This window comes from Chlamydotis macqueenii, chromosome 23 (assembly GCF_036417535.1).
Source record: "Chlamydotis macqueenii isolate bChlMac1 chromosome 23, bChlMac1.mat, whole genome shotgun sequence".
Lineage (NCBI taxonomy): Eukaryota > Metazoa > Chordata > Aves > Otidiformes > Otididae > Chlamydotis > Chlamydotis macqueenii.
In genome coordinates, this window is record NC_141578.1 from 1,373,892 (window position 1) to 1,396,391 (window position 22,500).

General features: G+C 58.3%; 1 protein-coding gene across 2 annotated transcripts; it reads right to left on the minus strand.

The window, feature by feature from the left end:
• Positions 1-531: 531 nt before the first annotated feature.
• Positions 532-18,409, minus strand: LMOD1 (leiomodin 1). 2 transcript variants are annotated; one of them, XM_086765842.1, is made up of 3 exons: positions 17,843-18,409; positions 1,140-2,669; positions 532-777 (listed from the first exon to the last, which is right to left on the minus strand). In XM_086765842.1, the coding sequence occupies exons 1-3, from the start codon at positions 18,101-18,103 to the stop codon at positions 751-753; spliced, it is 1,818 nt and encodes a 605-aa protein (XP_086621968.1). In that variant the 5' UTR covers positions 18,104-18,409; the 3' UTR covers positions 532-750. The 2 variants fall into 2 exon arrangements, with proteins under 2 accessions (XP_086621968.1, XP_086621969.1); XM_086765843.1 differs by lacking the exon at positions 17,843-18,409 and adding an exon at positions 11,607-11,636.
• Between the last annotated feature and the right edge of the window lie 4,091 nt (positions 18,410-22,500).

Here is a 22,500-nt window from a genome sequence, read left to right on the forward strand (position 1 = left end):
GGTGCCCCCTGGTGCAGCGGGACCCCCAGGCGGGGGAAGCGTGGGCTGAGCTTTATTGCTGATGCAGTGGCCGCGGTCGTACAAATCGCGAACGAGGCTTCGCGCGCCCGGGCGGCGCGGGACCCCAGCACCCGCTTGGGCCTGGGCAGGGTGCCCTGGGGGCTCCGGGGGTCCCTACGCCGAGCCCCCCGCCCCGCCCCCATCTCCCCACCGCCTCCGTCCCCCCTCTCTCCCGCCGTCCAGCGCACACCCCGTGAGCCGGCACCCCACCGCTGTGCCTGCGCCCCGGAACTCTCCCGGCCACTCACAGACCCCACGGGGCGGCCAAGCCGTGGTGTCGGGCCTGGCTGTCCCCTGCCCCTCCGAAAAGCGGGGCTGGGGCAGGGGGTACCTCGGCTCGAGGTACCAGGCTGAGCCCCCCGGGCACATTCCGAGGGGGTTTCCCATCAGGACCCCTCCTCTCTCCTCGGCATCTCCAGGCAGCCGGACAGAGCGGGGCGCGGAGCTGGCGAAAGAAAAGAGCTCGAAGGCTTCACCACCCTAAAAATAATAAATACAACGTCCGCCCGCCGCGCTGCGTCCGACCGCCGCGCTGGCCCTCCTCGGGCCGGCCCGTCCTCCGCCGCTCCCAGAGAGGTGGCTGCTCCTCGCGTAGCGGGTCGCTGCAGGGTCCCGGGGGCTTCGTCACCGGAGCAGCCAGGAGAAAGGCGAGTGTCCCGGGGTCCGCGGGGGGGAGAGCCGTCCCGCTCCCTACTGCAGCAGCTTCGGTACCTCCACCTGCCGGAGGAGAGACCCCGTTACTGGGGGGACGGCTCGGGGCCCCCCGCAGACCCACCGTGGCGGAGCTGGGCCCCACTGGGATGCTCAGCGCTTTGGGGATGTCTCGGCCAGGTCGGTTGTCCCCGCGCGCCAGGGACACGAACCATCCGGGATCAGTGAGATGTTCCAAGGCACCGTGTCGGGACCAGCGTTGGTGACGCGGCCTCTCCGGCCACCCTGGGCTACCCTCCACCCGCGGGGCCGCGGGCTCAGCCGTGCCGACGCGGCAGCAAGACCCGGGGACCCACTGGCTGCGTGCCCCGGTGACAACAGGGGTGACCTCAGCCCCCAGCCCCCGGACCCCCGCGCCCTGCACCTGCCTTCTTGAGCTGTTTGAGGTTGCTGGAGCGGATGGCAGCCAGGAGCTGGTCCCGCGAGTTCTTCTCCTGGACCGGCAGCGCCCGGTCTCCCAACTTCCTCTGCGTGGCCGGCGAGAGCGAGTTCCTCAGGTTCTCGTTGATCAGCGGTGGGGCGAGTGGAGGAGGAGGTGGGGGTGGCGCGGCGGGCGCCCCTCCTTTTTTGGGAGAGGTTTTGGGAGAAGCCTTGGGGGACGGCTGCGGGGACGGCTTGGGGGATCCTTTCGGCAGGGCTCCGGGCTTGGGCACCTCCAGGAGGTCTTTCTTCTCCCCACGCTCCTGTGCCAGTTTCTGCTCCTGGAGGCGTTTCTGCCTCTGTTTGTCCATGTTTCGGCTCAGCAGGTTGGTGACGGTCATGCGTGGTCCGGCCAGCTCGAAGTGGTAGCCCAGCTTCAGGAGCGTGGTGTTTTCCTTCAGGAGCTTGGCGATCTCCATCTCCGTCTTCCCCCCGCAGATGTGCCGCTGGTTGTGGAAACGCAGCTCCGTCAGCGTGTTGTTCTGCAGCAGCGCTCGGAAAATGGCCAGGATGCCCTTGCCGGTGATGTGGTTGGAGTCCAGGTTGATGCTCGTCAGCACCTTGTTGGACTTCAGCATGATGGCGATGGCGAAGGCCACGTGGTCGTCGGCGCGGGTGTTGGCCAAGGCGAACAGCTTGACCACGGTGTTGAACTCCAGGGCCTCGGTGAAGCGCACCAGGGTCTCATTGTTGATGCAGTCCGAGTTGTTCACGTTCACCTCGGTGACCTCGGCGTCGTTGTTCTTCACCTTCTCGATGAGCTCATCGAAAATGCTGGAGGCTTCGTCATCCTTGGCCTGATCCGGGGAGCTGCTGGTGGTGGGCTTGGAGGGGCTCTCGGCCGCCGCCTTCTCCTGTTTCTCCTCTGCTGCCTTTTCCACCTCGGGCTGGGATTTCTCCTTCTCGTCTACCTTGGATTTTTTCAAAGCTGAACTTTTTTCCTCTTCTTTTTTCTCTTTTTCTTTCTTATCTTCTCCCTTTTTGTCTCTTTCTGCCTCTTTCTTTGATCCCGAGCTCTTCTCTTCCTCCTTTTTGTCCTTCCCTGTGCCCTTCTTCAAGGCAGAACCCTTTTCTTCTTCCTTTTTGTCCTTCCCCGTCTCCTTCTTTGCTAACGAGCCCTTCTCTTCTTCCTTTTTGTCTTTCCCTGCATCCTTCTTTAAAGCTGAGCCCTTTTCTTCCTCCTTTTTATACTTCCCTGCATCCTTCTTCAACGCCGAGCCCTTCTCTTCCTCCTTTTTGTCCTTCCCCATCAGCTTTTTCTCCATGGCCTTGACTTTGTCGTTGATAGCCTTCTCCTCTTTGGTCTTGGTCTCAGCCTCAGCTTTAACCTTTGGGTCTGTTTTCTGAACGCTTTCTTCCTTTTTAGAGTCTTTCCCCACTTTTGTGTCTCTTTTCCGGGCCAGGTCTTTGGAAGGAGCTTCCTTTCCCTTTTCTTCTTCATTCTTGGTTCCCTTGTTCTTCTCGCTCAATCTGCTCTCCTAACAAGAGAAAAACACCTCGGCGTTACAGAGACAGGTGCCCCCGACCTCCAGAGTCGCCACCCCCGCCTCATGGTCACCGACCCTGCACCTCTGTCACACGGGAGCAGCCACGGGTCCCCTGGGCAGCACCGCGGGAGGATGCAGCGTCTGGCCTCGGGAAGGACTTAGACTACGCCCGTGGGGGGTGAGCTGCCCTAAACCAGGATTTCCGACAGAACCTGGGAGCAGTGAGCAGGGTCCCCGGGAGGTGCCGGGGAGGTGCCGCGGGGCAGGATGGGCACAGCTGGCGCTGGGCTGTGCCGTGGCAGGGGACAGACCCGCGGCCGGGACTCCTCAGGGAGGTAAGCGACCTGCTCCACGCCGCCACGGTTCAGCCCTGCGTACGGAGCAGAGTCCCCTCCACCGCACCCGAGCGATTTGCTGCCGCACGGCCGCACGCTGCAGCCCGTGGCTGGGCTTTGGACGAGGGAAGTTTAACCCAGCCGAGGTCCCCGGCCCAGGGGAGCGCTGAGCGGGACTCCCGCGGGTGCCCCGAATGCAGGCAGAGCTGTGGGACTCAGCGGCGCCGAGGTCCCGCTGCAGCTCTCCACGGCATCTCTGCTCTCCTTCTGCCCCCAGCCCCTTCCCAAAGGGCTCCAGAGGTCTGTGGGGCGCCCGCCTTCACCCCCCTTGAACAGATGACAACCTGATGGGCTGCAGGATGCATCTCCCTTCACAGACTGCGCTGTTTGACCCCTTCCTACCACACCTCCTACGAGTCGTCCTCTCTTTAACCACCTTTTGTTACCCTCTTCTTAATCACCTCCTGAGTTTTTCCTTTTCTCTCCAATCCAGCCAAGACGCTCGCTCACTCCTTAGTGGGCTGGCAAACATCAGTGCTTCCATTTTGTCTGCCTCCTCGTACCTTCACTCTTCAGAAGCAATTTTTGCCTCTGCCTTTATGCTTATCGCGACGCCGCTGTTGCGTTCGCGGGACTTCGGTACGCAGGAGGAGCTCAGCCTGGCGTTGGCTCTCCAACGCGGACCCTCGGGCAGCGACTCCATCCTCCCTGCACGCAGAGGGACGCGACCCCAAGGCTCGACGGCTGTTTTCTTACAAACTGCCTCTGGCAGCAAAGGATTTTCCTCTTTCCCCTCATGCTTCAGGGCCAGTTGATCATTTCCCTCAGGCCAGTCAAACCCCCTTTTCATGTAATTTTTGGTACTTTTCTCAAGCAGCTGAACCTCACCCCTGTCCCAGCCCATCCTGTGCAGGCTGCTGAGCACAGCCCGCACCGGCAGCTCCAGGGCACGAGAGGCACCTCGCTGCAGCCTTCACCCGTGGCCGACGGGGCTGGGAAGGGTCTCCCATCAGCATCGTTACGACACGTTCTGCTTCTGCAACCAAAGCCTTGGATCGCAGCGTGGTGCACGCAGCCAAGTTGGTTTTGTTATGGCACCGCGTTCACCTCCTCGTGTGCCTGGCACAGCACCAAGGCTTTGTTGGAGCGGGGCGCTGGGGCAGGGTTTATCTCCCCAAACATCAGGTGGGTGTCCCTGCTCACTGCAGGGGGGTTGGACGAGGTGACCTTGAAAGGTCCCTTCCCACCCAAACCACTCTGTGATTCTGCGAGACACCCCACGCCCAGCAGAGACGAGCCAACGCCACGAGCAGATAACTGCAAACAGACGAACCCCTGACAGCGGGACCATGTTTGCTGTTCAGGAGGATCCTACCGTAACGGCGGCATTTGGGTTTGGCAGTTTAAACCTCCTTCTCCCCGCTCCGCAGCCGGGGAGCACGCAGCTCCTGTCCCCCGCGGCCGGCCCAGCTCTTCCTGGGTGCCTGGCTTTGGCAGCACGGCTCGGCTGCGACGCTGGCGACCTGGCAGCGATGCTGCTGCAGAAGCAGGAGGAAGCACCAAGGCCAGGGGCGGCAGAGCGAATGTCGTCCTCAGCCGGGGGGACTTTAGGACTTCAGGGCAAGGAGGAAGAGCGATGCCTTGGGGAGATGCAGCTGTGACGACTTTGCCAGCTCCCTGGGCCCTCTCGGGGCAAGGACAGCACCGCGGCTTCACCCCATGCCTCGACCTCCCCAAATCAGAGCCCAGAGCCCCGCTCTGCAGCCAGGGCTGGCCTCCTCCTCCAGACGACGCCCTGGCCGCGGTGCCTTCCCCAGCCAGGCCCCGTGGTGCCCGTGCTGGAGCGGGGCGCGGCTCTGCCTTCGCGGCGCGCAGCACCGCTGGCCCTCGGGGACAGCTTTTTTTGTGGAAAGAGCTGGCCCGGCTGCGAGCGGGGAGCCGCGGGGACTGTTTGTACCTGGCGTATAAACAGATGCCATCTGGGAGCAGAGCGCTGTTTATTTAGCTAAGAGATTTCTTGGCTCCCCTGCGCGGACCTAAGCAGGTGACGGAACGGCACACGCCAGGCCCCTGCAGAGCCCCCCCGCGCGGCCCCTCGCTGCTGCAAACCCCAAGGACCAGGGATGGGGCTCCCAGAGGTGCCCCAACGCCAGCACCCCCCGTCCCGGGGGCTGCGGGGATGCCACCTCCGCCGGCACAGAGCCCGTGGGCCTCGTCACCCAGCTGTGCGCCATTCCCAGGGCTGGGACGGTGCCAGGATGCCGAGTGACCTCCTGAAGCACCTAGGTGACAGAAGAGCCCCGTCTGCCCTGGCAGGAGGCCGGGCAGGAGGTGTCGGGGGGATGAGGGCTCTGCTGCCTCGCTCTGTCCCTGCACGCCCCGCCGGCGGCGCCTTTCAGAGGTGTTTGGGGATGTCCCAGGCTGGAGGTTTCTTGCAGGTCCCTGTGACAAGGTCCCTGGCCTCTCAAGGCTCTGCAGCCCTTCGTGTCCACAGGCTGAGCACTCCTCCTGAGCCACCAGCCTCATCTCCACACCAAGCTCTCCAAAAAGCCTTCTCCTTCCCAGCCCGAGCTCACACAGCTTGACAACGGGGAGACCTGAGTCTCCCCTAAGCTCCCTGGGCCATCCAAGACCAAGCAGAGCAAAGGCTTTGGCCGAGAATGAGCAAATCTTCGAAAAAGGGAGGAAAACCCTGGGAGAAGGACCTACAACATCCCCCACGCCCGGAGAAGGCGATGGGTTTCTCCAAACAAGGTGCAACCGGAGCAAAATAAGATGCAGGGCAAATCTCTGCTTAGCAAAGCCGCTGTAGCAAGTGCTGGGAGCGTCTTGTTATCACATCATTAGCGTTGTTCTCGTTAAAGCTTCCATCCACGGATGCGTTGCCACACGTCCAGGTGCTGCGGCGTGGGGCAGGTCTGCGGGAAGGGGGGGCTGGAGCCAGAGAGCAGGACGAGGAGAAGGAGCTGGGGGAAAAGGAGCCAGCTGTGCCCCGGGGCCGGGAAAACAGGGAGGGGAGCGGACGTGCAGCGACCGGCTGCGGGTGCTGCTGCCGCTGCGGGCAGCGTCTGCGGGATCACGTGCATCCAGCAAATTTGGGATGAGCTGGAGGGATTCTGTCAAAGAGCTGCAAGTTGGTAGAAAGAATTAAGAGGCATTTCAGCTGTTTCACCCAGTGCAGGGCTGCCTTGGTCGTGGCACCCCTGTCCGGCCGGGGTTCACCCTCTGCGGGCACCCAGCTCCATCAGTGGCAGGATGGGAGCAGTCAGGAGCAAAAACTTGCAGGCAAGAAATCAAATCCGTGTTTCAAAAGCCAAGGGTCGCTCTTACCCATCTGCCACGGCCTGCACGGGACCCTCCATCCCTTGGTGGAGCCTGGGGACATCTCTAAAGCCAGGCCAAAGGCTTGTTTTCCCAAAAGCTGTGCTCCTCCTCAGCTCCTCCCTGCAAGTTTGCGGAGGGGCTGCTGCGCACCTCAGCAGAAGCTGCTCTTGGCCCTGCCTGAGGCCGAGGAGGGAGCGTGCCTTCACCCCCTCCTGCCCTGCACCCATCCCCGTGCTCTCGCGGTGTCCACAGCCCAGCTCCACCGCAGGTGCCAGCCCGGGTGTCGATGCGGGCCCGAGCTCTGCTCACCAGTGATGGCGCAGAAGCCGTCACCTCCGGGCTGGAAGCATGTTGCTCTGGCTCCTGGAGCTCAGCAGAGGAGCCGGGCGGCAGGGTGATGCGAAGGAGGGCAGAGAAACGCACCCTTCCCCTGGTCTTGACGCCCTGGCTGTCCCTGCAGCCACCAGCGCACCTTCTCCTGCCGCCCAGGCCACTGGCCAGGCCGCCTCCATCCGCGGCGGCCAGCGCCGTGCCCTCTCCATTGCTGCCCTGAGTCCTGCCTGCTCGCCCCTCTCCGCCGTGCTGCCATATTTACCGTGGATACCTAGAAACCAGCGCGGCCGCACCCCCTCCTGCGCCGTTCCCTCTGCCGCGCGCGCGGTTATTAGGGGAGTATTTTTACACAGCGTGTCAGACCTTTAAAAATAAGCCTAATGAAAACAGCCTGGTACCCGGCTGATTAATCACCAGTGTTTTGATGAACTGAAATGCCTCCCCGTTTCCTCTAAATAGACTAAAATGAGCATTGCCGTTGCTCGTTAGCGTTTGGAACCCTCAAACCCACTCCGATGTTTCCTTAAAAGGCAAAGGAGACTGGGAACTTCTTGCCTGGAATCTGAGCGTTCGCAGCACCGCTCCGACGCGGAGCGAGGGACGGGGATGGAGCAGCCGGCCGAGCCGGGGATGGGTGGGAGCGGAGTGGAGCAGGGGGGCTGCCGGGATCTGCTGCGGGTGGTGGGGATGGGGCGGTGGACCGAGCTTCTCGCCTCCTGCCCTGGAAGCCCCTCAGCTTGTTTTGGGGTAGAAAATTGCTGTTTGGGTGTAGATACTGCTCTGGATGCTTGCTCAGCACCGTGAAGGAGGGCTGGCCACTCCGCTGTGCCCACCAGCGCGTTCTCAAGGGAAAGGAGAGGAGAGGACAGGGTGGGTTACGCAGGGACTCGCAGATCTGTCCCCAGGCTGGAGGGAAGGGCCTCTGCGGCCTGGCTGCTGCGACGTCAGTCCCTGGCACAGGGGACGTGTGGAAATACATTTGTAGAATAAATGTTTTGCCTTTGGAAGGGGCCAGCTTTCACCAGCCTGCAGTTATTTTCAGAGGCATGTCCTGGGAAGAGTCCCTCACGGCCCCGATGACCAGGCTGGACGTACTGCTCCACCACGCCGTGTGCTGGGCCCAGCTAAAGAACAAGACATAAAGATGGGAGCCCCGGGGGCACGCGCTGCTGAGCAGCTCCGTGTCGGCTCCGGGGAGCCGTGCCCCACCTGGGTTTGAGGAGGGCTTGGATGAATGGGGGAAACCAGAAGAGGCCAGGATGACTCCTCCGTGAGGGTCACCGCTGGGGACACGTGGCACGCTGCGTCCCAGGAGGAAACGGGACTGTCAGCAGGAGACTTTGGGGCCAAACCTGCACCTGCAGCTCACGTGAAAATGGCTCCAGAAATAGCGAACTCAGCCTGCAGGCCTGGCACCGACTCGGTCTGTAATGTCACCTGCAGCTCTGGTGGCCTCTGGAAGCCAACTGTGAGATCTCACCCCGCGGCTGCGAGACCACCCCCAGCTGACATGAGAGCACCAAGAGCACGAAGGGGACTCCTGAGCCAGGATCGGGCCCATCCCAACCACCAGCACTGCCGGAAAATCCGTGGCTAGCTCCGGATGGCTGAGGGCTCCGGCTGCTCTCGCTGTGGGCGGCGATGGGGACACGGGCTTCACGCACACCCGAGCAGAGCGGCACGGTCCTCGCAGGCGTGCCGCTATGGGGACAGCTGTTCCTGAGGGATCTGAGGGGAAACCACGGAGCAAAGCGAGCGGCAAGCGCCGGTGCCTTCAGAACCTCCGCACACATGGAAATCGCACCGACCTACCCAGGTCAGCTGGGCTGCACGTCCATATGGAGACACAAGTCTTGTGCCAACGCTCTTGCAAGCACCAAGGAGTTATCACCGGCTGTAACCAAACTGCCCAGTGCTTGGCGCTCCTAAACCGAGATGCAGGTGCCCGCTGAAGGACAATTGGACCAGCTGAACTTAATTAACCCAGGAATGATTCCAGCCACTGGTGTAATTTCTGCACGGAGTCCACTGGAGCGCATGAGTCTTCTCCTTCAGACTCCCTGCCTGCCTCCTCTCCAGCAACCCCACCAGCAGAGCCGTTTCGGCACGCTCCCTGCTCGGCACACGGCTTTTGCCGCCAGTAGAGACTGTCCACCCAGAGCCAGGCTCCTCGCAAAGCAACCACAACCCTGCCAGAGCTGTAGGGCTGGGGGACAAAGTCCAGGCCAAGAGACCCGTCTCCTTCTCCCAGCCTCTGCTGGGATGATAAAGTCCTTGGCAGCCAACAGGACGTTTTCCAGTTCATCTTTTGGCAGGGCATGGCTTAGGCAACAGGTACCCACCAGCAAAGCTCCATTGGTTCCACGCAAATCCTGAGGAATCTCAGCAAGCCCCAGAGATGAGGGGAGACCTCTGAGAGACAGAGAGACAGCTCACCAAAAACTGTTTGTCAGCTGGGGGCTCCCAGACCAGACTGGCAACGAAGGAAGCTGGGTTTGGTTATTCGAAGTAGGGGGTTTAAGCACAATTATGGATCCATAACTAATGAGCCAATCTGGTATCACTGGTTGAGGGGTTTCAGTCTGTCCTACACATGCTACTGAGTCCTACAAAGATCTCCAGAGCCACCAAAAGACTCTGGGATCGGACCCACAGCTCTAACCTTGGGCATCTGCATCATCCTCTGGAGGTGCCTACCTCTAAAGGAGCCGCAGGGTCCCCTCCCTCCTGCCCAACCACCCCAAACCCCAGCCAGAGGCTGTGGGAGAGGCCCCAGCATCCCACCACCCCTCAGTGTGACCGTGGGTGAAGGGGGCTGAGGGGCTGGGCACAAGCCACGTGAGAGCTCCCAGGGGACAGGGATGACCCCAGAGACAGTCCCACTGCATGGAGCCGTCCCTTGAGGTGGCCCGTGGGCAAAGGCAGGTTGTTGTGCACTGGACGTTCCTGGGTATTTGGGTCTCCGTTGCCATTACACTCTCGGCATGTGAGAGGGCTGCTGGAGCCAAGCTAAAGCACAACAAGCTGGCCAAGTTGTTCCTTTCCTCGGTTCCTCAGCCAATTTTGAGTAACCCAGGGACAGCTCAGAGCCAAGGACATTCCTGGAAAAAATGCTGTGTCCTTGGCCGAATCCTGAGGGCTACTAAACCCGGACTGAGGAGACCACCGGAGGAAGCAGGACCACGAGGCTTCTGCTGACCACTCGCCCAGGCCAGTCAGGTCCAGATCGACACGACACCCATCCCGCTCTCAAGGGGCTCGGGCACTGCTCTACGTGCAGCAGTGACCCTTCTGGTCCTCACCTACCTCATCCCGGCTGGGGTGTGAGGCACCCCGCTCGCACCCCCTGTACGCCCCGCAGAGCTCTGTCCCCCACGCGCTCCCCGGTGGGACCATTCCCAGGCAGCAAACAGTTTCTCTCTTGGCACATTTGGATTTTTTTGGCACGAAGCAAGGGCGAAAGGACCTCAGCCTCCAGCTCTGGGACACTCGCAGACCTAGCATGACCCCCTGGCCATGCTCTGTGTGCTAAAGCCCAGAGCGACGTAAACAACTTCTTGCCCTGCCCGACTCCAGCTATTGCTCTGTTATTTTAACGAGGAGCTCAGTTATTCCCCTTCCCTTCTGCTCAGACCTCTCTGACCCCAAATGTCATTGTCTCCTCGCACTTCCCAGGCCAACGGTTTTAAAAACATCCTCCTCCTGAGACGCAGCACTGTTCTCCCGAGACCGGACAACTTCTGGCCCTGACTTTTGTCTTGCTCTGCTTCCACTGCTGAATTAAGGCCGATAACAAACGTTTCACCAGGGTTTCCTCTAACAGAATCGCTCCAGCCCTTCCACGGGGACACGCAGCCATTTTCCAGAAAGCCCTTCGAGCTGCTGGATACTCGACAAATGGAAACTTTCGTTTCTCTAACAAAATCTGGTTTTAGAAGTCAGGGTTTTTCTCTTCTACCCATCATTTTCCCAGCCCCTTCTCCTGGCAGTGCCATGGAACCGGGTATCCCCAAGATCAGAGCTTTTCTCTATCGCCTCCTCTTCGGCAGAGGCTGCAAAGGGCGGTGAACGTCAGCAATTCACACCACGGCCACCTCACCTCACGATTTCTGCCTGGCGCACTTTCCGTGGGCAGCCCACAAAGAGCATTCCTCACATTTTTAGGAACAGAAGAACAGAATCAGCCCTAGCCAGTCTTAAATCCTGTCTCCCATCCTCTGCGTCATGGAGGGCTGGAGATGCTCAAGAAGCAGGACTGGCTACCAGGGACTACGTGGAAAGCATCTCCAGGCCCCTTGCTGGTGCAGGTCTCCCATCAGCCAGCCCACGGGACCATCATGGAGACCCCACGGCATCGCCGGTGGCTGCGGGCACCCGGCGTGGGAGGATGAATCCAGGTTTTTGAAGCAAGTGAGATGAGCCCCAGCCTCAGGTGCCTACCTGCCAAAATCAGAGAGCTAGTTTGCTGGTCAAAACCCTGAAACAGCTTATGAGAAACGGGAGCACTGGCTCCCTGGGCTCCCGCACCACGTGCGAGCTGCAGCCCAGAGCACAGCACTTAATGAGATAAAGCCGTGCGTGCCAGGAGCCGTGGTCGCCGGCTCTGAGAAACTGAAGATCTTCCCTGAAAGGAAGCAAACTGCAGCTCCTCTCGAGGCGGGCAGCTCTCATCGGGCATCTCCGCCTTCTGGCAGGAGGCAGGATCGTTCAGAGCCCTCGGCAGGGTCTGGCAGGTCTCGGCATAATTCCTGACCCAAATATCGTGTCTCAGCCCTGGGCTACTCGGCCCCGTGTCAGCGGGCTGCAGGCACCCGGACACCTCTGCGACCCTGGGCTGCCACCTCTTCTGCTGCACTCCTGCAGCTCCTGCTCCCGTCAGTTTTCATCCCTGTTTGCACCACACTCGGGGCAGAGGAGGGGACCGAGCAGGACTCACGTCAGTTCGTAGCATGGCTGGTCCGCTGCCACTGCCCACGCCACGGCTTCCAAACCAGTGCCCTGACGCCCCCTCCCCTGCAAAGCCACATCCTCCCGCTCTGCCGTGCGGCGATTCCCACCACGGCAAAGGGTGGGCTTGAGTGACACCACCAGTTAATCCCAGCGTCCAGCTGGGAGCTGAGTCACCGAGACCATTTTAGCACGCAAACGATGTCACAACGCTGCAAAGAAAGCGATACGTAAAGGATCCCGGCTCTTTTCCTCCTCTGTCCGTCTATTTATCAGTGCAACACAAACAGACAACAAACCTCCTGGGTGGCGCGGCCCGTATAAGCTGAACACTCCAAGCATTTCCACGGATTTATCTGCATCCCAGTTGTGGTTTATGTAAATATAGAATTCTGCTTTTTACCCTTGTGTTTTTTCAGACTGACTAGAGATCCAGCTTTTTTTCCTGCTTATGCCCTTAGATGGGCCGCGTATCTCCCAGACGGTGTGCCTGCAGCGTGACCTAGGAGTCGCTGGGAACGCTTTGCGCTGCCTCTCGCTCTGGTCGCAGCAAAACAAGATTTCTGCCACCGTTTCCTAACGGCGTTACAAAAACACGGATCCGGCCGTGAGGTCCCTTCTCACGCCGTTTGCTCAGAAACGCAGTTCAAGCCCGGGTGCGTTGCCACCTCACTGGCTTCAGCCGCTCTCTGCATGGCAGATCCTCCGGCTATCTGCCATGGGATCGCTCCCACTCCTCTCTTTGCCGCGGAGGTCCGTTTTATCTTCTGTGGCCAGCTGACAGCTCTTGCTTCTCGTGCTCGTCCTGCTCGTTACAGAGTCGGCATGTTTTCAGCAGTGACGAACGAAACATCTGAGTGCAGACAACGGCAGTTTTTATTTTTGAACAACGAAAGGTGGCAAATAAAAGGGCTCTCCCAGCTGGGCTGACCTGCAGCAGGCTGGAGAGGCCACAAAGCAGGACCATCTGTGGCCTCCTTCAAGGACCAAACAGGAACGACCCAATGCCTTTGGTTTCTCTTAAACTGTGTGACTATTTTGGATATTCCTGGCTGTCATCCGCGGGATTAATGCAAAGAGCAGGGAGCCGCCAGTTCCGCTCCCACTCGATGTGCTGGTGGAAGGACCCACACCTGCGTCCCTTCCCCACCCCAGCGCGAGCCGGGTGCTGCTGGAGAAGCAGCAGGAGAAAGGGTGTTCCAGTGTCACCCCCCCTTACACCTCGTTTGGAGGCCAGGAGCTGAGCAGAACAGCCTGTTGTGATGAGGGACACGCAGGCACCCAGACTGCTAGCGACTGCCTGGGACGCGGTTGAAGGAAAGGCAAGAGCGGGGAATTGGTGAAGACTCTTGGAAGAGAGAAGGAGCGGTCTTGGCATACGGACAGAACTGGCTGATAAACAGAACAGCAGAGTTTAAATACATGTGTGTTAGTCACGGACTGGTAAGATGCTTAAAGAATGACACAACCGCTTCTTCCCCTTGTTTGCAATTGCCCTTGAGCCCGTCCCAGCTCTTTAAATGTGGAGCTTGCTTTTCCTCCAGATATTTTCCCCAAAAGATGACAAGCCTTGAGCATCAGTAAGAAATTTAAATACTAACTTGTTATTCCGTGGTGTTGAAGAAGGGCTCGTTGGTAGGGATCTCCCCTTTTCCTGGTGTGGCCCTCCATGTGCAGCCACCAGTAACTGCATTAAACAGCACCCAGCAGCGAGCGCCAAGCCTGCACGCACACTCCCCAGTAAGTCAGAATGGAAGGCAGGACTTTACCAGACCTTCCCAAAGAGTTCTGTAATCCCTATCCCTGGCAATGGGACCTGCTGCCCTCTGGCTTCAGCATCCTTTGATCACGCTGCATGTGGATTAAGGAAACTCCTCCCAGGGTTCCTGCTTTTCCCTCTGGGATGAGAGGGGATGAGGAGCAGGAGGATGCCTCGTCTGCGCAGGAGCACACGTGGGGAGTGGGACATCTGAAAGGAAGGGGAAAGGCGCTGGAAGACACTTGCCTGAGCCACCGCAGCTCCTCCTGTGGGAAGGGTGTTCAGCCTTCAGGAGATAAAAATACGGGGGCCATCTGCACCGTGCACAGCTGGCCCTGGCTGTGCACATCTGCCCTGGCATCCAATATCTCCTCTTCAGAGCCTTCTCCTCCAAGAAGCTGGTCCCTAGGCTTGCATGGAAAGAGACGTCTACCACGTGTGCACGCATCTTGCTAAAAGAAATGGTTTTGTTGCCCTGGAATGATAATGGGATAATGCCCCTGCATGCAAATTCCCTGCATTTTCCCAGCCATCCGTGCTTGAAGCAGCACAAAATCAGTGCAGCCCCATTGGGAGGCAGGACTGGGGACTCTGATGGGACTGGGACATCCAGGTGCCCTCTCCTCACAGGTGAAGTTGAGGGAAGGAGGCTCCACGTATTCCCAGGGAAGGCGGTGGTGCTGGAGAAGGAGCGCACAAGGAGGGGCTGCCTCTGCCCAGGCGCTCAGTGTTTTGGGAACAGCCCGGGCCCTGCGGTGAGGCCAGGTGGGAACCCAAGGAGAGCCAAGAACAGCAGCCGCTGGATTTTGTGGTGTGCTTTGAAAAGTAAAACCTCCCGCTATGGATATGGCAACTGCTAAGGAGCACTGGTCCACCAAACCACCGGTGCCACGGCACACGCAGTTCACACAGAGCGGTGCTCTTCCCACGGCTATGCTCTTCTCAGCCAGGTCCCTCCCAGCACAGGTATCCCTGGGGTGTTCAGGAGTGACAGAACGCCAACGGGAAAGACGGGGGTGTCTCCAGGGTGTATATCGTAGTGCTATACACGTGGATATGTGCTTTTGAAAGAAGATGTCACCAGCATCTCACAAAACCCATCTCCTCATAGAGCTCAGCTGTCAGAGAAACCCACCCCGCGGAGACGCCCGCGCTGAGTCCCTGTCCCCTGGCACAGCTCTTCCTCTTCTGGAGAGAAATCCCAGCCACGAAACAAAGATTTCAATGATAGCAACTCAGCTGTGTCCCCAGGCAAACGATCCTTCGGTTCATGCCACTGCTCCAGTTTTACAGCATGTTTCTAACCGGAATTTCTCTCTCGTTACATCTTTGCCCGCTGTGGTGAAGACCCACAAGCCATTAGAAATCCTCTCTTCATTTATCTGCTCATGAACATCAGTTTAACGTTGGCTCCCACGATACACGGACCTCCAAGGCGGCCTCGTTGAGCGCCTCCGAAGAGAGGCACTGTCCCCAGCCCCACTCTTGAACTGGGGTATACTTTCACTCGCTAGCAATACAAAAGGAAGATTAATTAATTAATTAATGCATCACCAAGATGTAAATTTGGCTCCCCAGGGCGGAGAAGTTCGGGCAAAGCTCACGTCTATTTTGGGCTGTTTATAAACTGCTTCCTAGTTACCCAAGTTTGCCCTTTTCAGCGCGAAGAAGATGTGTTATTATGCAGTTACAATATTCTAAATATACTCTCTCCTCCCAAAATTTCAAAGGGAATGGGGGTGTCTGGAGCCGGTCCAAGAACAGAGCGATGACTGCAAAAAAGAACTGCCAGACGGGCAGAAACTCAGCCTTTCCCTTTAAAACACCTTATTTTGCACTTTGGAGAAATTCCTGCACATCCTAGCAGACAACACCCCACCAGCTCCCGCACACCGAGGGGGCGAAGGAAGGGGGGAGAACGGGAGGGAAGAGGAAAAACAGGAGCGCAGCAGCTTGGGTCAGCGCGCGGCCGGCCCCGCGCGGGTGCTGCCCCGGCCCCCGTGGGTGCGCAGCCACGACGCCTGCGTTGGCAGGCACAAGTGCTTTGCTGCCCGCTGCAGCGTGAAATCGGCTGATAGGAGAGAGGGATTTGTCATCACGGGCCTCAGGGCGCTGAGCAGCCGGTGAGAGCCCGGGAGCCGCCTGGGATGCTCCGGACGGCTCCGTGTGCTCACTCCACCCTGCAGCAAAATGCAGCCCTGCGGCTTCCTCGGACGGCGGGAGCCATTGGCTTTCTGAGCTGGTTTCTGTCATCTGTGGTTTGATGATCCCACCCCACTCCATCCCCATGCCCCTTGGGGAGCAAAGGCCCTGCTCCAGCACCGGCACGGGCTGACCTGCCAGCGCCGGGAGCTGGCATTTTCTAGGCGCTAATCCCAGGCCCTAACAATGCCAAGGAGGAAGAGGCAGAGGATATTTTTTTCTGGGTCTCCAGATTGAAATAGAAGAAGAAAGTCAGTTCTGCCATATCCAGTTACTGCACTGCAGTCTAACTGGGCCAGTTTCCCTGGCAAATCTGACTGGCAGCCAGCTTGCTTTGTCTTCCGCGGCCGAAGCTCCTGAAGTTGAAAGGAAAGCACGACGAGAGCTTTTCTCAGGACCTCCGCAGCTGCCCTCCCCGCCAGCCGGAGCCGTGCACCCTCTCCCGCGGCGCCTCTCCTCCTCCTGCCATCCCTTGCCACCACCCCGAGTCCTCTCCCGCGGCGCGCAGACACACACATGCTCTCAGGTGGCTTCCAAATACCGTAATTTCACCAGAATAATGACAAATAATGCGTTTAACCAGACAATTTCCTAACTCTCTTCCAAAACCCATAATTTTCCTCCCTTCCTCCTGATCACGGACACTTCCCTAACCCAGTTATCAGTCGACTCCTCGTCTGCCCACAGTGAAAACCAAACCAGCATCACCAGTGATGCTGAACGCAAGAGTCAGCCCCACCTGAAAAAGCAGCTTTTCCAGTGCCAGCTCTCAGCGCCGGCTGCAAACTGGGATCACCTGCAACCCAACGCACACCTCTACAGGCATCACTGGGATAACTGGTCCGGCAGAACAGCGTTTCTCTTTCCGGGCAGGTTTGTCCTGCAGCACCTGCGGTTCCTCACCGCAGGGAAACGTTTTCCACCAGCCCGCTGGTGGGAAAATGAACCCAGCGCTCTCGGGGCACTTCTGTCCCCAGCCCACGCCAAAGGCCGCATACAGAAGGCGAAGGCTGCGAGTATCCTCCCAACCAGAGGAAAGCTCCCAGGCGGCACAAGCCCGAGCTTGGGAGGGGTGGGGGGAACCGTTTAACCCCTTGTTCAGGTCTCCAAAATAAACCATCATTTATTCCTCCTACAGCCGCAATTTTCCTCTTTTTCTCCCTGTTTTCTCCCAGGTCCCAGTCAGGAGAAGACCCCGTACGCGTCCATAAAGAGCTGTTTCCAAGTGCCCGCGGGCCAGCCAGAGCTCGATGCTCGGCTGGGAGATGCAGGGTACTGCTGGGTGACCCGGAATAGCTAAGGAATGGGAGCCGGAGCAGTCAGCAGAGGGGTACCCACAGAAGTATCTGCCTTGCTTACACTGCTGGTTCTCCCCGGCCCTGTCCCGTCCCAGCAGATGCGAATCCAGCCTCGGGTATGAAATCTGCCCGTGACCACACAGATAAATAACTGAAGAGTCGTCTTCTTTCACTTTCTGGCTCAGCCTGCCGTGAAAAACTAGGGAAACCAAATGCTTCGCAGCTTCCCACGCACGAACCACATACCAAATATTCTTAGTGCAGAGGTTAATAAATGTTACAGAGAAGTGGGACTGGCTCCCAGTGAGGCGAGGCACAAAAAGAGGAGAGGGACTGGCACGAAGCTTTCTAGCTCAAAGCAAGCTATTAAAGGAGATAAACATAGGCAAATCAAAATAAAATATTTAATTTTAGCTGAACAATAAAGATCAAACAAACGGCTTGGGGCAAAACCTGCTTCTGGGGGTGATTTGCACAAAGCACCGAACTTCTTTTACTCCACAAGAACCAGGGGCTGTTTAAGCTTTTGGACAAGAGGAATTGAAGGGACCACGAGTCTGGAGATCTCCAAAGGAAAAGACAAGAGGAAAAATAAAAGCAGCCCGCGGGATCGCTATTACCACAGCGGCCCCTCCGACCGCTTTTCGGGAGTACCACCGCTGCTCCCAGCCCTGCCAGAGGATGTCAGGGCAGAGGCAGCGAGAACGCCCCTGGCCCCAGCACAGGCTTTGGCTTTGCGAGTAACACCAGGATCTCACCAAACACACTTCCCTCCCGGAGCTCCTGGACCAGCTCCCTGCCTCGCTCCTCTGGTCCCTGCGTGACAGCTCCTCCCCAGCAAGCACCGCACGCCTTTCCCGCGGTTCGTGTTCTCCACCTCCTCCCCCAAAGCAGCCCAACGGGGTTCACAGGTACGCCCCGGCATTTCTCACCAAACCAGCTCAAGCGTGGGGAGGTGGGACTTACATCTACCGAGTGCTCCCTCTGAATATGTCTCCTGGTCTCCTTGTCGCAGTGATTGAGCCTCGTGTCGCAGTTTTGCGGGCCAGCCGGGGAATTTTCTGTTTGGTTTTTCTGACTGAGCTCCAGAGGGATGCTTCCATCTGGATCCACCACATCCAGCTCCTTTTGCAGCTCTTCCATCTCCTCTGGAGACAGAGTAGACAACAAACTGTCAATATCTGGATCTTCACTGACTTGTCGCCGATATTTGGCCACTTTGGACATCTTGGCTCGCTGGCGAGACACGGTTGCGGTTATGTGTGGTACCCAAGGAAGGAGAAAAAAAAAGAAGCCGAAGCTCCAAGACTGCTTCCCGCAGCGACGGCAGGTGCTGAAGCGTTAAATCTCAGCAGCTCTGGATAGCTGCAGCCCGAGATATAGTGGTTATAAAGAGGGGACACCCCTCGGTCCAAGAGTTGGCCAATAACAGGACCCAGGCACGATTCGGGTGCTGGGAAGCCAATGGAGCCCAGCGGGAGGCGGGGAATGGTGCTATCAGAGGAGCCTGAAACCCGAGGACATTCCAGGGAACCATGCAGAGCTGCATGACCAAATTTAGTCCGGAGTATTTAGCCTTTTAAAGGCAAAGGGCCAACCCAGTGAGAAAACACGCAAAAATGCACAAGCTGGCAGGCTGGGGGATCTGGGGTGGGGGAGGCAGATCCCGAGCACGTGCCCATGGGTGCCGGGGGGCTAGTGACGGGATCAGCGTGGCTCGGAAGATACGAGGGGTCTCCTCCGTTGCAGGAGGGGAGAGCTTCTGCTGGGAGAGTGCCAGCTCACTGCTGAAATCGGCCATGAAGTGCCCACCCCAGAGAACATTTTCATCGTTATCCCGCTGCTCTCCAGGATCTGTGCGGCGAGCCGAAGCGCACGGCCCTTCGGGAAAGAGGCAGCGGGTGGTTATATTGCTGGTGCAGACTGGTTTCTTTACAAAGGATGCGCAGAAGTCCAGCGCCTTTGAAGCCAGGAGGAGGCAACGAGTGCCAGCCCAGCCCGGCGCCTGCTCCTCGCTCTGCAAAGTCTGATCTCAGCACCGTCCCTGCTTTATCGGAGCTTCTGCCGATTCCTTGTGCTCTGCCGGGCTGTTTCTGCAGCTGCTCTTCATCACAACACTCCCATTTCCCTGCGCCAAGCCCCAGAGACATCCCTCCTTCTGCACAGACTGCATTCCTGAGTCTCTCCTGCTTCGGGTCCGGGCAGTGCCCTAAGCCTGGGCTTTGGCTGGAGGCACCTACTTTCCATCAGCCTAATCCGTAGAGAAGCCGACTGGCACCTGCAAGTTCTCCCAGAGGGACAGAGCGGGGCAGGCTCTTCGCTCCAAGTTTCTGGGCAGCTTTAGCCCACGCACAGCACTTTGTTTCCATTCGTTACGCTGCCAACTTCATCCTTTATCATCCTCCTAATATTTACTGCCTGCTCTCAGGCCTTTCTCTTCGGCAGTCCAAACAAGCAGCCCTTCAGTCTCCTTCTGTAACATAAGCTCTCATAAGATTTTCCTCGTCAGTCTAATTACCTTCTCTGGCCACCTCCCTGGCTCAGGTCCCATCCAGAGCAGAGGCACAGGGTGCTCCAGGTGAGTCTCCCAATGCCTCCTGTTATGAGCTAGACATTCCCCATCCCGACGGGAAATGCACGTTCTTGTTGTGTTCCAGGATTGCATTCATCCCCAGCGTCACAGCTCCTGCTCATAGCCTTCCCGCGATTCACCAGCACGACGGAGATTTTTTCCAGACTGTAGAAGAAACTGTTGGTTTTAGTTTTCACGTGCCGAACTTCATCCCCCTTCACCGCATCATTTCTGTCTTCCTGGCACCATGACCCTTGTCTGGGTGCTCACTTGCGCTAGGAGGGATGTGGCCATCCCCTTCCCTCACCCCCAAACCGCCACGGCTGCAACAGCACTGAAGGCAGCAGAAACCAGCACGAATTTAGCGTATTTGTGTCCATTTTAGCGCCCTCTCTGCCTGAAGAAGCCAAGTGAGCACCTTGCTTGTTCACCTTACGACAGCCCAGACCTCTCAAAGGCGCTGTCCCATTGCTTTTCAGGACACACAGTTCAAAGGGCTTTAACATCGTCTTCTGGAAGAGAAACTGAACGTAACAGAGTGAGGGGAAGGGAGAAACGACCGGATACTTGGTGTGGCTGCGCTCCGTCACCAAGGGCTCGTGACTAAGCAATAAACTGGAGGCTCGCTCCCAGCTGGAGAGGGCATGAGAAAAAGGTAGTGAGGAATCGCAGCTACACCTCTCCCTCTTCCAGAAAGCTTCCTCGGGTGTGCCGCCCTGGCCCCAGGGCCAGGGTTTGTGCACAGCCCCAGGGACAATCTGCAATGCTGAACAGAGAAAGAACCTTTCCACTGGCCAGTAAAATTGTCTTTCTGTCTCTCTGCCTTTCCTTCGTGACTCTTCCCTCTGCTTAAATTGGTTTTCAACAGAATAAAATCACTACTGGCACCTTGATAAGGTCTCTGTTTCGTTGTCGCTGACTCGTGACTCCTGTTACAAGCAGCACCAGACACCGAGTTCCCCAGGAAGCTGTACATGTGACCTGGGAGGCTCTGGGTTTCTCCTCAGCAATCACCCATCCTTCCCTGATTTGGGAGGCCACGTCTGCCAGGCTCTCCTCCACCGTGCAGCAGAGCCGGCTACGCACAGGTAACACAGAGTCAGAGTTGTGCAGAGAAATATTCCTTCATCAGCAGAAAGCCGGGAGAGAAGCAGGCGTCACCCTCAACTCGTCACGGTTCACAGTCTCACTGCAATTGATCTTGGCTGCCACACGTCTCTAAAACGGGACATTAGCGCAGCTCGGACTGCTCCATATTGCAGAGCTCTTGGTGCTGCAAGAAAGAAAACACCAGAGAGCAAACCTAGTGTATTCACCCCAGAGTAAGGGGAGCTCTGGATCGTCTGCACTGGCCGCTCTTCCGCGGGACACCAGCCACTGGGAGTGGGGACGTGTGGGGGACCCCTGGGCCGGCTCTGGCCACCGCGGGCTTGACGCCGGCCCTCCGGAGCTGCGCCAGTCAGGCCAGCGCGGTGCGGCACCGCGTGGCACAGCACAGTTTGGCGCAGAGGAGCTCCCAGCAGCTCCGAGTCTCCGCATTTATCAGGATCCCCATCTCCATAGCAACCGAGCCCCTCGGAGGCACTAACGAATATTGCCGCACAGCACGCCTTGCAAACACAGCGACGCGATTAGCCACGTCTTAGAAATGAGAAACCGAGACAGTCAGACCGAGCACCCGCTCCAGGCACGTGGACATCGCTGGCAGAGCTGGGAAAGCTTCCTGTGCCGCCACCTCCCGTGCCACCACCCAGGACCATCCGCCTGCCTTTATCTTCTCCTGTTAGCTGATAAAGGACGACTGAAGATCGGATGGATTCCTCTAATCTGCTTTATTTCCCTTCCCTTCAGAGCCTGCAGGAGGAAAGGTTAAACACACCAATCTTTTTTTCATTTTATAAGATGTTCCTTGAGAAAGTGACACCTCCCTGCCGCCCTGGGACACGTGACTGCTCTGGAACATGTTGGTCTCTCGGCCAGTGAGAGAAACCGCTTCCGCCCCAAACCCACCCGCAACTTCACCCAAAACCTCCCCGCAAAAAGCCTGCTCACGTGGGAGTGAAGGAAGTGTGGAGAAGACTTTATACATTGGGAAAGTAACCGGCTCTTGGCGCAGGGAAATTCAGAAAAACCCAGAAAGCCCTTGAGCACCTAGCCGCAGCCTGCCCAGCCGTGCCACCAGTGCCCCCAGCTGAGCGACTGGAGGTCCCTTGGGTGACTCTGGCCACTGCAGCTCCAGCACCACTTGGGCTCGGCAGGGAGCTTCGCGAGCTCTCCCACAGCTCGTGGAAGGGATGACCGGAGTGATCATTCAGCTTGACGTAATTAACCCACCCTCAGCAGGGGAAAGCACGAGGGCTACTGCAAGAAATTCCCAGCTGAAGAAGGGTCGGACCAGTGTGGGACCAGCCACAGCGGTAACAGAGGCCGCCAGAGCGGAGAGTTCTGCTCCCAGGCTTGGTGGCTGTGGCGAGGCTGAGATCTTCCACTCTCCGTCTCCCCCCCGCCGCCAAAGCAGAAGCCACAATACCATCTCCTGGTGACCTCCGTTACTGCATCACCCTCCGCGCCGGCTCTGCCTTAAGCAAGAACAAACACGCCAGCGCGGCACTCGGATTCTGAAGGCTCACGTTCACACGAGGTCTTTTAAAGCCTTCGAAACCAGCAAATTCAAACAGGGCCTTTCAGCTCCTTTCCGTTCCTTCAGCCAGCGATTTCTCAGAGCAGTTAAGTGCATCGGGACACAGCCCGCACCGCCTGCTGCGACCCAACGATTTACCGCCCTTACAAGAGAGCGCAGAGGTTAAATTAGGAGTGTGAAAAGAGTGATTTACAACTTAGCTTTAGGGCCTTCACAGGCTGCTCTGGATTTGCTGCCAGCACGGACTCATTCTCTGGTTTTCAGCTACTTCCCAGCCTCCCTGAACCGCCCTCTCGCAGGCCCTGTCTCTGGAGGGGGACCTCACAGCCCAGCTCTCGCCCACGCTGCCCAGCGCACAGGGATGTCCCCGGGACTACCTCAAGGGCAGCCCAGTTGCCCCAGCAGCGCCAG